The 13405-nt window shown below is 38.7% G+C and overlaps 1 protein-coding gene across 3 annotated transcripts in view; it reads right to left on the bottom strand.

Annotated features, from left to right (window-relative positions):
- The window catches only part of ttyh3a (tweety family member 3a), a 60848-nt gene that overhangs the window by 31958 nt on the left and 15485 nt on the right, over nt 1-13405 (bottom strand). For all 3 annotated transcript variants that reach the window (XM_066674313.1, XM_066674312.1, XM_066674311.1), the window contains exon 2: nt 12859-13028. In XM_066674313.1, coding sequence (XP_066530410.1) covers nt 12859-13028 — 170 coding nt within the window. The remainder of the gene's footprint in view (nt 1-12858; nt 13029-13405) is intronic.

Raw genomic sequence — 13405 nt, 5'->3', positions numbered from 1 at the left:
TACCCTACATGCAGTCAGTGATATTTCGCATATTATCAGACTCTAATATCTGATGCAAGTTAAAGAATCTGAGCAGCAGATTAACATATCACAAACAGTTGAGATAGTCTGGCGAAGTAATCTCTGATTGACCAAGAAACTGTAAGTCAAAAGAACACCTTCCATGGGATTCGGAGTCCAAGTTAAGATCAGTTAAATGAGGGGCCCATTGGAATTAATAAGTAATTGTAATTCTTAAAATCACCAAAATGTTCTTGGTCTTCTTTGGTGATAGATCATCTAGTATTTTTCTTTAAATAAAATTGACAATAAAAACACTGATTCATTCATTATCTGTAACCGCTTATCCAGTTCAGGGTCGTGGTGGGACCACACCCTGGAGGGGGCACAATCCATCTACCAATGTGTGTTTTTGGACCGTGGGAGGAAATCAGTGACCGGCATCAGCGTTATATGTTATGAACAAAACTTTTTTTTTTCCATTTCTGCATTTATTAGCCTTGCCCTCCATATTTCCTGTAGAATACAATCACATAATAAAAAACACATGTAAACAAAGTCATTGATATGAAGCACCAAAGCATCTCCAGACCTTCCAATGACAAGGGCATGTATTTTGGCCTTTCCTGCTTTTGAAATGCCAGAAACACCTCTGTGACAATAGCTATATGGCTAATGGTGGTCCAGCTAAACTAGGCTTGCCTAGTTTCTCTTTGTTCTTATATTCCATACTATAGCTGCTTGCCAAAGTCCAGGCCTCTTGCAGTAATATCCCTGATGTCTACATACTTTTAAATGGACTCTTTATCTCGTCTACCTTTCCATACTGTAGGGCCATTTATGTGATTCTGTTTTTCATACCACCACCACCTGAAGTTCATATTTGGGTACTCATAAGATTATTGTACATATACAAAAGTGTGCAAAATATCGCACTTCCCCACATTATATATAAATATATAAGAATTCTTGATTTCAATTGTCCAGCATGGGTCCTTATTACAGGTACCATGCTTGTTTTGACATGTTCTGAGAAAGCTAGCTATCTTTGGTCCGGCCTCCTTTTCACCGGTCAATGAGTGATCAAGACGTATTTGTTTCACCACATGGTCTGACTTGTTTTTGAGGGGTATACACCATTGCATGTGGCCATTTCATCTGCAGTTATGTAACTATGAAATAGTAGGTATGAACCAGCCTTTAGCAGCCATGATGTCACTTCAATGAAACAATATAATGAGGCTGCCTGTCATAGTCAAGAGTGCTAGAAACATAAAACAAAAAATCCTGTTTTTAAATTATGTTTTTATTTTCTCTCTCTCCATACTGTACATTCACAGTAAATTGTTGGCATCTGAAGGAAATGAAAAACGCACATCCATACAACAGCATATGCTCAAAACCTTATCTCCAGCGTAGTCTCCATCCCTAGTCTGTATTCTAAGAGAATAATTATAGAGATATAGCCTTTGGACTGTAGTGCATGACGCTGAATTTGCTGGCCTAAAGCTCCAGCTCATTTGTCAGAGAACGTGTCAAAAATGGAAAAACATAGCCAACCCGGGTGAAAACAATTTTATTAAATGATGCTCTTTCTGAATCCTCATGAGACAATTTGTCTTCATTTTAGGACAGCTACAACAAATCAGAGCACACAATACATAACTATTGACCATCAACATGGCATATAAATAGGTTTGTCTGTCCTTACTGTTCTATAAAAAGTAAATGTAGGGTTCTTTGTGTTTTCTTTGCTCAAACACAGCCATTTCAACTCGGGAAGGGCATGTTAATGAGCTAAACAGTTGGATTATGTGTGTTACAGCAGGCTAAAAACCAAAATCAGCACTGCAAGGGTACTTCAGGACACAGATTTACACTGCTGTGTGTGGCATGTTGGCTAAGGGGAGGCAGGCTGAATGGCTACAGTGCACTAGGCTGTGTACAGCCCGACTGGGTTTCGATCTGTCCCATCCATATGAGCTTGCACTAATCAAAGCATTGCCCAGCAGACCCTCACTAAGCTGATCCACTGCTGTCTGTCTAGACAGAGGGCAAAACATTTCCAGCCTGTTCCCCAATTACATTTTTAAGTAATGGTGAAGTGATACCAATGACAGCAGTAAGACAAGTCTTAAGTGTATGTCTCGGTCCTGCTAGTAACGACAGTCACCATTTCTACAAGATCAGATGTTCTTAACCTTGGTCCTGGAATACCCCTACATAAATTTCCTCCTCTATACCTAACAACTCAGTTGAGTAAAAAGCAATTTGAGGGTTGGATCACTAGCTAAATACCAATCATAGACTTTATATCTATACATGCTATTTCTATTAAGCCAAGACAATTCCTGAATCAATTCAACCAGAATGCTTTGAGTTGACAGGGATTAAGTGGGTCCAAACGTCACGGAGTGATGGGCTTGGCTTGTATGAGTGTGTGTGTGTGTGTGTGCCTGCAGAGTGAGCAGACACTTGCACTTCCTGGAGGGCTGCTAATCTTCTTCCCTCGCTCAGCAAGAGGTTAGGGGTTGAATTGCTGCCCTGCTTGCTCTTTGTCATAACAAAGGCCCTCCTCTCTCAGCTAGGACACCAATTCGGCAGCCAGTTTTGGCTTATAGACAGGAAACAGGAAACACAGGCAGTGATCTGAACATCCATTTGTTTACCTCCTCTCAATTGCGGGCCACTCATATTTGTTTCTATAGCTTTCTTGAGTTTTTCTTTCCCCTTAAGTTCACTTACAATATTTGAATGCTTTTATGTTGTAATTCATTTTTATGATTCTGTATCTGACAGGACAAGCCCATGTTTTCTAATGGGTAGGAGAAAGAAAAAGCATCACTCAAGTGTAAAAAATTGTTTTTAGTAAGATGATAGAAGAAGAAAATACAGAAGCTTTAGGTTGGAGCTCTTTACTGCATTAGTCCATGTTAAGTTGCTTTACAAAGCTGGGGCGCTGTACAAAATATAATTAAATAATGTGCAAATTATTTAAATCCTATATAAATTATTAAATAAATAAAATAAAAAGACAGTATTTTAAATGATGAAACTGAGAAATTAAAATATTATTAAAAAAAATATATATATATATAAAATTTTGAATTAGGAAATGAAATTTTGGGGGGATGCAAAACTCGATATTGTTGAAATTGCTATGAAAACAAAATCGTTAAAACAAGTGTGCTGTCGAAAACCATGCATTGCCCTGTGCTTGACAGTTAATTAAAAATATAAGCGAATCACATAAGGACGTGAAATTTAAAATCTTGGTTAAACCTTTTGTACATTCTAGCAAACACAGGCATGATATATTTGGAAACTGACATGTTCATATAAAGAATCAAACACCACCCTATATTTGGGCATGACTGATTTCTCATTACAGTTCCTTTATGCTCCTTTGAAGACAGCAGAAATCATACACTGAGCTATGGTCAACTAGCTGATTTATGTTATCTTTTGATATGGATTCAATGTAAAATCGAGAGCTGATTTGCATAAATGTGGTTAAGGGTTCTCAAGCCTAACTTTGGATTTCCATAATCTTCAGTTACCAAAGCGTTCAATTACCCTGAAGAGGTCTTTGTTAAATCCAACCACAATTTACACCTCCACAAGGCAAGTATGTATGTATGTATGTGTATATATATATATATATATAGAGAGAGAGAGAGAGAGAGAGAGAGAGCGCTCTAACATTGCATGATCAAGGAAAAATTGCAATAAAAACACTAATTCACTAAACAGAACAAAGCACAAAATTGAATGAAACCGCAACGTGGTATTGTTTGACCAAAACCCCTTGAATAAAAAATGCAGTACAGAGACTGCAAAATGCAGGATGACCCATTTTCATTTGAAACTCCATCCATAGGTTATTTCTAGGCACCATTCCGTCAGCTCTGTTTAGCTCTTTCTTTGTAGAGTATAATGCACTGTCTAAAGTAACTCCCATTGGTCTAAATAATGTATAAGCTAAGAAAACCTTTCAAAAAGCCAAAACCATATTTTTGGAGTGAATATGAAACCCGGGTGTGCACTAAAAATTTATTCAGTCTTGGCAATCTTCAGACAAGGAACTGTATCTCAATTTCAGCTCCTAGTGGATAAGTGGATTTAATAAAAATAAGGGGGGAATAAAGGAAGAAAAAAAAAATACCATCCTATAATTAGCACTTTAAATTTATACAGCACAATCCTTATTTGCCAAATCATCGCCATTCTTAGTCATTTTTTGGTGTGTGCTCCAATATTTTATCAACACCTTCATGGGTGGAAGCCAACATCACCCACTTTTTGGGCATAAAATGAACTAGACTGGATACAGAAGCCCTTAGCTTATTCCCAATGTAGTGCTCCCTATATGGAATAGAGCTTTCAGATTAAGTCTTAAAAATACAAGTTCCACCCTTGCAAACCATAATGGAATCCATGCCGTGCACAGATGGCTTCACCATATAATGTATTATTTAATATCTCAGTTTTCTCCTCCCAGCTGAATCAATGACTGAGAAAGAGAGACTTAAGGGGCACAACTCTGGGCATCCAGGCATACTCCAGTGTGAAGAACATTTATAGTATTTTGGTTGTTGCTGCTGAATATGAGCCAAATGTTCAACATACTCTTCAACGTCCACTGAGATTTCATGGAAAGCTTAACAGCAATATCTGGCCTTGGCAACAAATCTCCAAAGACGACAAAGGCTGCAGATGCTATAGCATTCATATGAAAAACAGGCTTCACATGCAGGAAATCTTCTGCTTCCCCCATTGTTATGCTGTGTGTGGCACTATCAACTGTAATTTTACGTTATAAATACTACCTTAAAATGTAGAAATACGTTTTACCTTAAAAAGACCATTTCAAAATTATTATGATGCTTCACTGACCTGTAATAGGAAGAAGAGAGCTGCTATCATTGATATGCATATATCTGTGTGTGTGTTAGTTATTGTCCTTAATGCCTTTGGAATGAAATCACTGTAATCCAAGCTGAGCAGACAGACCATTGTGAGTCCGATCTCTGCTCATTCACAAGTGAAGAGTAATAAACAGAGGTTTCCGTTTTGGCTTCTGGGTGGCAACTTGCCATTTTCTGCCTGATAAAAAATGCAGAGGCTGTGAGAAAGAGTTAGGGCAGTACAAACGTTGTATATGTGTGTGCGCGCATGTGTGCGCCTCTTAGCCCTTCCCCTGATAGAGTAATCTTGATTCAGAGCTTTGAAGTGCAGCCAAGAATCTCTGAATATGTGCATGTGTGTTAGTGATATTAAATACACACAGCTCCAAACACAGACAGGAAACAGCAGACGTTGATTAAAATGTTCACTGCTAGGGATGGGCTCACTGGGCCATATGCCAAAACTAAGAATGACCAGATTATACTGTATGAGCGAACTGCTCAGTCAATGACTTCTGCAAGGTGACCAACCCAAATAATATTAATGCAACAGAAACAAAGCATGTGCAAGAAAAGGCTAGAGGTGGGCAGTATAACAATATTAATACAAGCAAATTGCAGATATCAATGACTGAAGAACACTGTAATATGCGTCTTTGAATTAGATGGGCATTTTCTTTTTTTAAAATATGATAGAACAGTATGATGTGTATCAGGCATTAGAGCCGTTCAACATTGGGAAAACATACAATTGTACAAACTGGATTCCAAAAAAGCTGGGAGACTAAAATTGTGAATAAAATCTGAATGCAATGATGTGGAGGTGCCAACATCTAATATTTTATTCAGAATAGAACAAAAATCATAGATCAAATGTTTAAACTGAGAGAATGTATCATTTTAAGGGAAAAACATCTTGTTTCATAATTTCATGGCGTCAACAAATCCCAAAAAAGTTGGGACAAGGCCATTTTTACCACTGTGTGGCATCCCCCCTCCTTACAACACTCAACAGACGTCTGGGGACAGAGGAGACCAGTTTCTCAAGTTTAGAAATAGGAATGCTCTCCCATTCATGTCTAATTCAGGGCCTCTAACTGTTCAATCGTCTTGGGCCTTCTTTGTCGCACCTTCCTCTTTATGATGCGCCAAATGTTCTCTATAGGTGAAAGATCTGGACTGCAGGCTGGTCATTTCAGTACCCGGATCCTTCTCCTACGTAGCCATGATGTTGTGATTGCTGCAGAATGTGGTCAGACATTATCTTGTTGAAAAATGCAGGGTCTTCCCTGAAAGAGATGACATCTAGATGGGAGCATATGTTGTTCTAGAACCTGAACATAGTTCTCTGCATTAATGGTGCCTTTCCAGACATGCAAGCTGCCCATGCCACAAGCACTCATGCAACCCCATACCATCAGTGATGCAGGCTTCTGAACAGAGCGTTGATAACAACTTGGGTTATCCATGTCCTCTCTGGTCCGGATGACATGGCATCCCAGTGTTCCATAAAGAACTTCAAATCGTGACTCATCTGACCACAGAACAGTCTTCCATTTTGCCACACTCCATTTTAAAAGAACCCTGGCCCAGTGCAAATGTCTGATCTTGTAGAGCTTGCTTAGAAATGGCTTCCTCTTTGCACTGTAGAGTTTCAGCTGGCAACGGCGGACGGCACGATGGATTGTGTTCACTGACAATGCTTTCTGGAAGTATTCCTGAGCCCATTCTGTTATTTCCTTGACAGTGGCATTCCTGTTTGAGGTGCAGTGACGTTTAAGGGCCCGGAGATCACGAGCATCCAGTAGAGTTTTATGGCCTTGACCCTTACGCACAGCAATTGTTCCAGATTCTCTGAATCTTTTGATGATGTTATGCACGGTTGATGATGATAACTTAAAAGTCTTTGCTATTTTACGCTGGGTAACACCATTCTGGTATTGCTGCACTATCTTTCTGCGCAACAATGGTGGAATTGGTGATCCTCTTACCATCTTGGCTTCAGAGAGACACTGACACTCTGAGAAGCTCTTTTTATACCCAATCATGTTGTCAATTGACCTAATTAGTGTTAATTGGTCTTCCAGCTTTTCGTTATATGCTCAAATTCCTTTTTCCAGCCACTTATTGCTACTTGTCCTAACTTTTTTGGGATTTGTTGACACTGAAATTTTGAATCAACATATTTTTCCTTTAAAATGTTACATTTACTCAGATTAAACTTTTGATCTGTCATCTATGTTCTATTAAGAATAAAATATTGACATTTGCCATCTCCACATCATTGCATTCAGTTTCTGTAAATTAAATTCCAGACCCTGATACCACTAAGAACAACAGCACATAAGAAGTTCAGGTTTTAATTGAGATTGTGTGTAAAACCTAAGGCAAGATGGAATAAAATCAATAGAGTGGCAAATAAGTAATACTCAAACTCTTGCAATTAGAATATTGCATTCTTTTACACTTATGAAGCAGTCACTGCTGTGCACTGCAAAAATGTCTTTATCGTGTCAGTGCCATATGATATTTTAGGGGTAGGGGAAAAATAAATAAATAATCTCATAATAGTTACATATGTCATTTAGGATGCATATAGGATAACCTTCCTTTCCTTTAGATTTCTCAATAGTCTCCAAATACATTCCAACAGAATTTAACAAGAAAAGGGATGCTGCCTCTGCATGTCTCTCTCACAGAAGCATGGGCAATCAGAGAGCAAGGGTGGGAAAGAGAGAGTGAGAGATAGAGAGTTGGAGACTACCTCTTGCTAACTCTTCAGGATATTATCTTGATGACAGTAAAAGCAGTCTCTGCTGCCATTACTCACTTGGGTACTTTGAGAGGCCAAAGTGCCATAATTCAGAGTCAAGAGGCACTATTATTGCCACAAAATTCATAACCCAGCCACAGGACTACATCCTGGAGGGCATAAATACTGTTACAACAGGAGCTAACCAAGGCTGCAGTCATACCATATAGGCACACATTAAAAATAAGCAGAAAAACCAAGGTGACGTTCACTACTGTAATCATAAAACTCTTTTTATAAGTGTCCGAAGATGTTTCCTCATCATTTGCTAGCTCTATAGTTTGTTTGCACAATGGAAACCTGTCTAATGTGTTTACAAATGCTAGGCATGCTATACCTTTTTAAACTTCAGCATGCTTGGAGAATGCTGCGAACTGCAAATTAGATATCTAGTTAGATAATTAGTTAGATATCAGACCCTTTGCCATCATTGAGAGTGATGGGAGTGAGAGAGTGACATCCTACTCACACAGAGAGAAAGGAAACCATTTGTGTGTTATGAATGGCTTTTTATATAATTAATCGTTTTACTGGCTACTGCAGTTAGGCTCTTAAGTCCACAGTGATATGATACTCTTGATATGTCGCTTTGGTAACAATTGAAGCAAATTAAATCAAGAACTGCAACAATCAATAGCAAAGAAAAACATTTTTTAAAATAGCTTTCTCAGCAAGGAAGTTTTTTTCAATGCAAGACAGCATGAAATCTGCTCCGATAACCTTTGTCTTAATGCATCAGACCTTTGAAAGGGCTCTGATTATGAGAGCCTTTTAAATGACACTTGAAAGGGACATGGCATGACACAAAGAGTCTCTTGTCTAATATATCCCCAGGGCTCTGGGGAAGCTTTGTCTGAGGAAACCTGAGCTCTAGTGCTGCAGACTGATTTAGTGGCTGGAGAGCACTGCGTAATTCATAGTGACCATAAAGTCCTCACCTGTCGTAGGGTCTGACAGCTGAGCTAATGAGCCATACAGAGAGAGAAAGACACAGCAGACCCAACCTATCCTGTCTCATAAACACACACTCATTCTAAACCCTGTTCTCTCTCCCTCCCTCCTTTATCTGCACAGGACTGTTTATACACGAGTCTATCAAGCTCATGCTGTTAGTTTATTAATCCATCGCACAGGAGTAGCTAGACTAACTCACGTTAATGTAGAACCAACTTGAGGTACAAAGGAGATAATGTGTTTAACCCAAATAAAAGTACATGAAAAAAGACATTATAATTAATAAATCTGTTATAAATTATTTCTGATACCTAATCATATTGGCTCACAAATTTCAAGTAAAATCATTTCAAGTTTAAGCATTTCTAAACTTTTTTAAATTCTTTCAGAACAAATAACTCTTTCTAATCGTAAGGACAATATATGCATTCACTATGTCATCCAATTATTGTCTGTAACCACTTATACAGCTCAGGGTCGCGGTGGGTCCGGAGCCTATGTGGAATCACTGGGTGCAAGGTGGGGGCGCCAGTCTTTCAGGGCTCAAACCCACAACCGAGGCACCCTGGGCCAAGGGCATAGATTTGCTCTTGACATTGGTGGTGACCTATTAATCTACCTCCACCCCATTGCCAGAGACTTGCACAGTAATACTCGCTTATGGCTGGGATTTGGCGCTGCTAACAACCAAACGTAGCTAGAAAGTCTCACGTGACACCAGGGAAAGGCAGGGCCAATCACACTGGTCATATGGGATACGGGGAGGTAGGACTTGAGTAGAGAACGTGATTTAAGCCTTTCTACAGCTCTAGGTTAATGAGATGTTGACAGATCCGTGTGTGTTTTGGAGGGAATCAAATTATTGGTGGGGACAATTCAATAATCGCTGTATATTAGTGGGGACACATCACCTCCATACATGCTAATTCTACACCCTTGACCTGTGTGACTGCAACACTACCTGTTGTGCAATTAATGTTTTGTAATCAACACATTTTATTTGTATATAGCAACATCTTGGGACAGTGAAAATATAATGTCATTTTATTCACCATCTTAGAACATGAAGACACTCAATCAGTCACTGCTGGCTCTGATGTCAGCATGGAAACACTGGGTCCATGCATCTAGAAATTTTTAACAAACATGACAAAGATTATTTTGTCCTCTGTGGTACTAGAAACTCCAATAACAACTAAAGCTCATTTAAGAATCATCTGAGTCATTTCAGGTCCTAAACAATAGGGGTGAAATTCCGTTTCCTTCTTTTGCTTTCCCAAAAAAGCAAAAGTAAGTCTACTGTCAAGTTTTCTTTTTCTGCACTGTGTTTGTTTGATCTTTGTAGGACAAATGACATTGACTGCACGGCACACTTATATTTTGCATGTTTGTACTCTTTATTCACATTTCCAGTGTGTAACACCTCTGGCGTTATGTCTAAATATCCTTGTTGATCACAATAGGTTCAAAACCTTTTTTGTAAATGTGAACTGAATAGCTGTGTGCACTACTGACAAAAGCCTTTCATTTTTAGACCTTTAAAAGCATCTGGAAGCAATATGAAGTGGCTATTTTAATATCAAATTATTGCAGTGAGGGGTCAACAGTTTGTAGACTAATTTTCCCTTCATTTTTTTCTCCAAGACATATGAATGATTCAAGCTTGTGACTTCCATTAAAATTATTCAATATGACCCACCATGTGAACGAGCTTGACACCAATGGTATAATGGCAGGAGGCAAGTGTCCTGTGTAGCGAGGAACGGTGTTACCATGGTAACGGGTTTTATGTGCAGCAGGATGTCTGGCTGGACAATGGCAGAGGCCCTATTTTCCCACCGATTTGCAGTTGTCACTCCTTTCTGCTCGGACCATCAGCACAATAATGGAGCACATTACAAATTCAGCTTACCATGTTTGCAAATCAATCCCCAGATTGAATTTCTGCATACTATTGGTGAAACTCTGGTAGGAAAGCACCAAGTTCTGGCTTTCGTTATTGTGAGTGTAGAATATTGCACCCTATGCTATTCTACTTAGAGCCTGCAGTGGGTTTTCTAAGCCCAAAAAAGGGGAAAAAAATACTTTTATATCCCAGCAGAGGCTTATATGATCAACAGCACTTATGTAGATCTCATTAAGTTTCAAAACCAAAAACGGTTCAGTGCAGTTGTCTACTGAGCAATTATTCTGCTGTATAGTCATAATCACAAGCACCCAGCAACAGTAGAATATGTTTTCAGTTTAGGATATATCACAGCCTGGGGCAGTAAAAATGGCACTACATGTAATGTTGCTGTCACACCGCTCCAGAGGTGTGGGTTGAGGTTTTAAACTTCACCTTGTGTCGCTGACTGAGAGGAGTTTGTTGTGTTGACCCCTTGTCTGCTTGGGTTTCCTCTCACTGTCCAAAAGATACATAACTGTGCAATGAAGAACATGCATCTCCAATTTTATAAATGTTTAGTTTACCACATTTAAACATAGTAGCTGTCCATTGTGTGAAAATTTGCTTCAAAATGACTTGGAATAAAATCTTTTACACTGACTTTTTTTTAATCAAAGTTTGGAGATACATAATATCTATTGTAGAGTGATGACATGCTGGTAGGCAGCATAAGTGAATGCGTGAGTGTCGGGCGCCCTGTGATGGACTGGCAACTGTCCATGATGTGCTTCTGCCTTGCTGTTCAGTGATTCAGAGTAGGGTCTAGCCCCATCATGACCTTTAAATGGGGATGAAGTGCTTAAAGAAAAATGAAAGAAATAATGGACATCTCAGCCTGTATCCCACTGAAATACCAAAAAAACTAATCTCTTATTACAGAAAATTAAGCAGTCAATAGCTAATGAGAAATATCCATTTGTGTGATTAAGACATTCAGTGTTAAGACCATAAACTTTAAAAATCACAGTAAATTTCTGGTCGTGTCTGATATTTTTAAGGTCCAAAATATAGCAGTGTGCCCACAGATACAAAGCACCACAGCTTGGCTAATTTGGAAAATTCAAGATTTCAGCTTCAGCATCTCATGTACTGTGACATGCAGCAGTTGCATAAGATCACTTTTACTGCAGTCTATAGCAGGCTTAAAGCAGCTTCAATGTTCCAAGTTGTCAGAGGAGCAGGAGTTAACCTGGAGCAGTGATGGCCAGCACCGCCCAACTGCTTGCTGCTAAATGCACCACGCAGGGATTAGCACTAAAAATACTTCCCCATTTCCACGCCACCGTTGAGCCCTGACGGCTGCTAACTCCTGATGCAACAAATTAGCATTCAGAAATTAAACGCTGCAGTCCTTCCCACAATGCATCAGTATGTCCTTTTATGCACCAATAGGCCACGCAGTCATTTGGGGGAAAAAATTGAGTGGATAAGAGGGACAAAAGAAATAAAAGCATAGTAAAATTGTCATTCTTTAGGTTGTGGCAATAAACAGTGCATCAAACAAAGAGCAGCCAGAGAGAGAGAGAACTATAATTTTTTGATGTTGTAAAAGAATTGACTATTTAAAAAATGCATACATATAGCTCTCAGTTCTATCTGTTGTAAATAGATTCAGGTGTAAATTTTTAAGGAGTATCACATGAATTATATTATTATTTAGCAATAATTGGCTGATATTTTAATGCTAGTGCATCAGTTGATGTTTATAGCACTAAGCTATAACCCAATAATTTGCAAGTTTTGTGGAAGTACATCTGGCTTTGAACTAACTTTAAGTGGCCATAAAGATGAATAATGAAAACACTTTATTTTCACTTTAATGTGGCATACAAGTAGTGTAACAAGGGCTTATCATAAAAAATTACAAGCTCTCAAATTTTTAGCTTTCCCACGTTGTTTACTCTCTCTCTCTGCCACAATTTATAAGCCAGAAGTGCAAAGATTAAAAGACTAAAATAAAAGTTGCTGCAATGTTAACAGTAATAATAAGGTTTTATGTGCTCTGGTCACAGTTCATTAATCCACAGCACTTATTTTATTAGAATGTGCTCAGGCATTCAAAGAATGACAACTATAATGGACACTTTGAGCCAAATGTAACTGACACTTCTCTCTAAAATTTCACTGAGACACCAAAATATTGTACCATTCAAGAAAATCTAGATCTTGTTCCTCGAGTTAAACGTTGAATATAAAAAACTCACAAAACTGAAAAGGGGTGCTGTGGGAGGACTCACCTGCACACAAGGGTGGCAATGATGACGCACCAAGCAGTGCAGCAGCAGTCTGCATTGGGCTGCTCTTCACTCTTTTTGCGACGGCAGCAGAGCCAGAAGGAGTAAAACAGGAGAAAGAGGAGGTCCAGAGCCAAACAAGCCAGAGCCACACCACCCAGCAACAGAATCGACTGTAGAACAACAAGCGAGAAGTGATCAGTGTGTGGGGTAAACAAAGACAATTCAAATTCAAATAATGACCCTTTTTATGAATAATACTAGAGCTGAGGCACAGGAGGGGTGCTAGAGTTATTTACTGGATGATGCCAACTGTTTCCAATAATTAATAATATGACTGCAATTGATGGAACAATAAAAATATTACTGTAAAATTTATGCAAATAATATAATAAAACTCCACCATTCATTAGCACAATTCCATGACGCACACTGTAACAGGTTACTATTGCAATATCTTCTTAACGTTTGTCTATGTATTTATTTATTTTACACACCTGTTTAAGATATTGTTTAGAATTAGAATTAGAATCACTTTATTGGCCACTGT

This window comes from Hoplias malabaricus, chromosome 6, assembly GCF_029633855.1.
Source record: "Hoplias malabaricus isolate fHopMal1 chromosome 6, fHopMal1.hap1, whole genome shotgun sequence".
NCBI classification, from domain to species: domain Eukaryota; kingdom Metazoa; phylum Chordata; class Actinopteri; order Characiformes; family Erythrinidae; genus Hoplias; species Hoplias malabaricus.
Note: the sequence above shows the minus strand (reverse complement) of the source record. Positions and strands in the feature narration are given on the sequence as shown.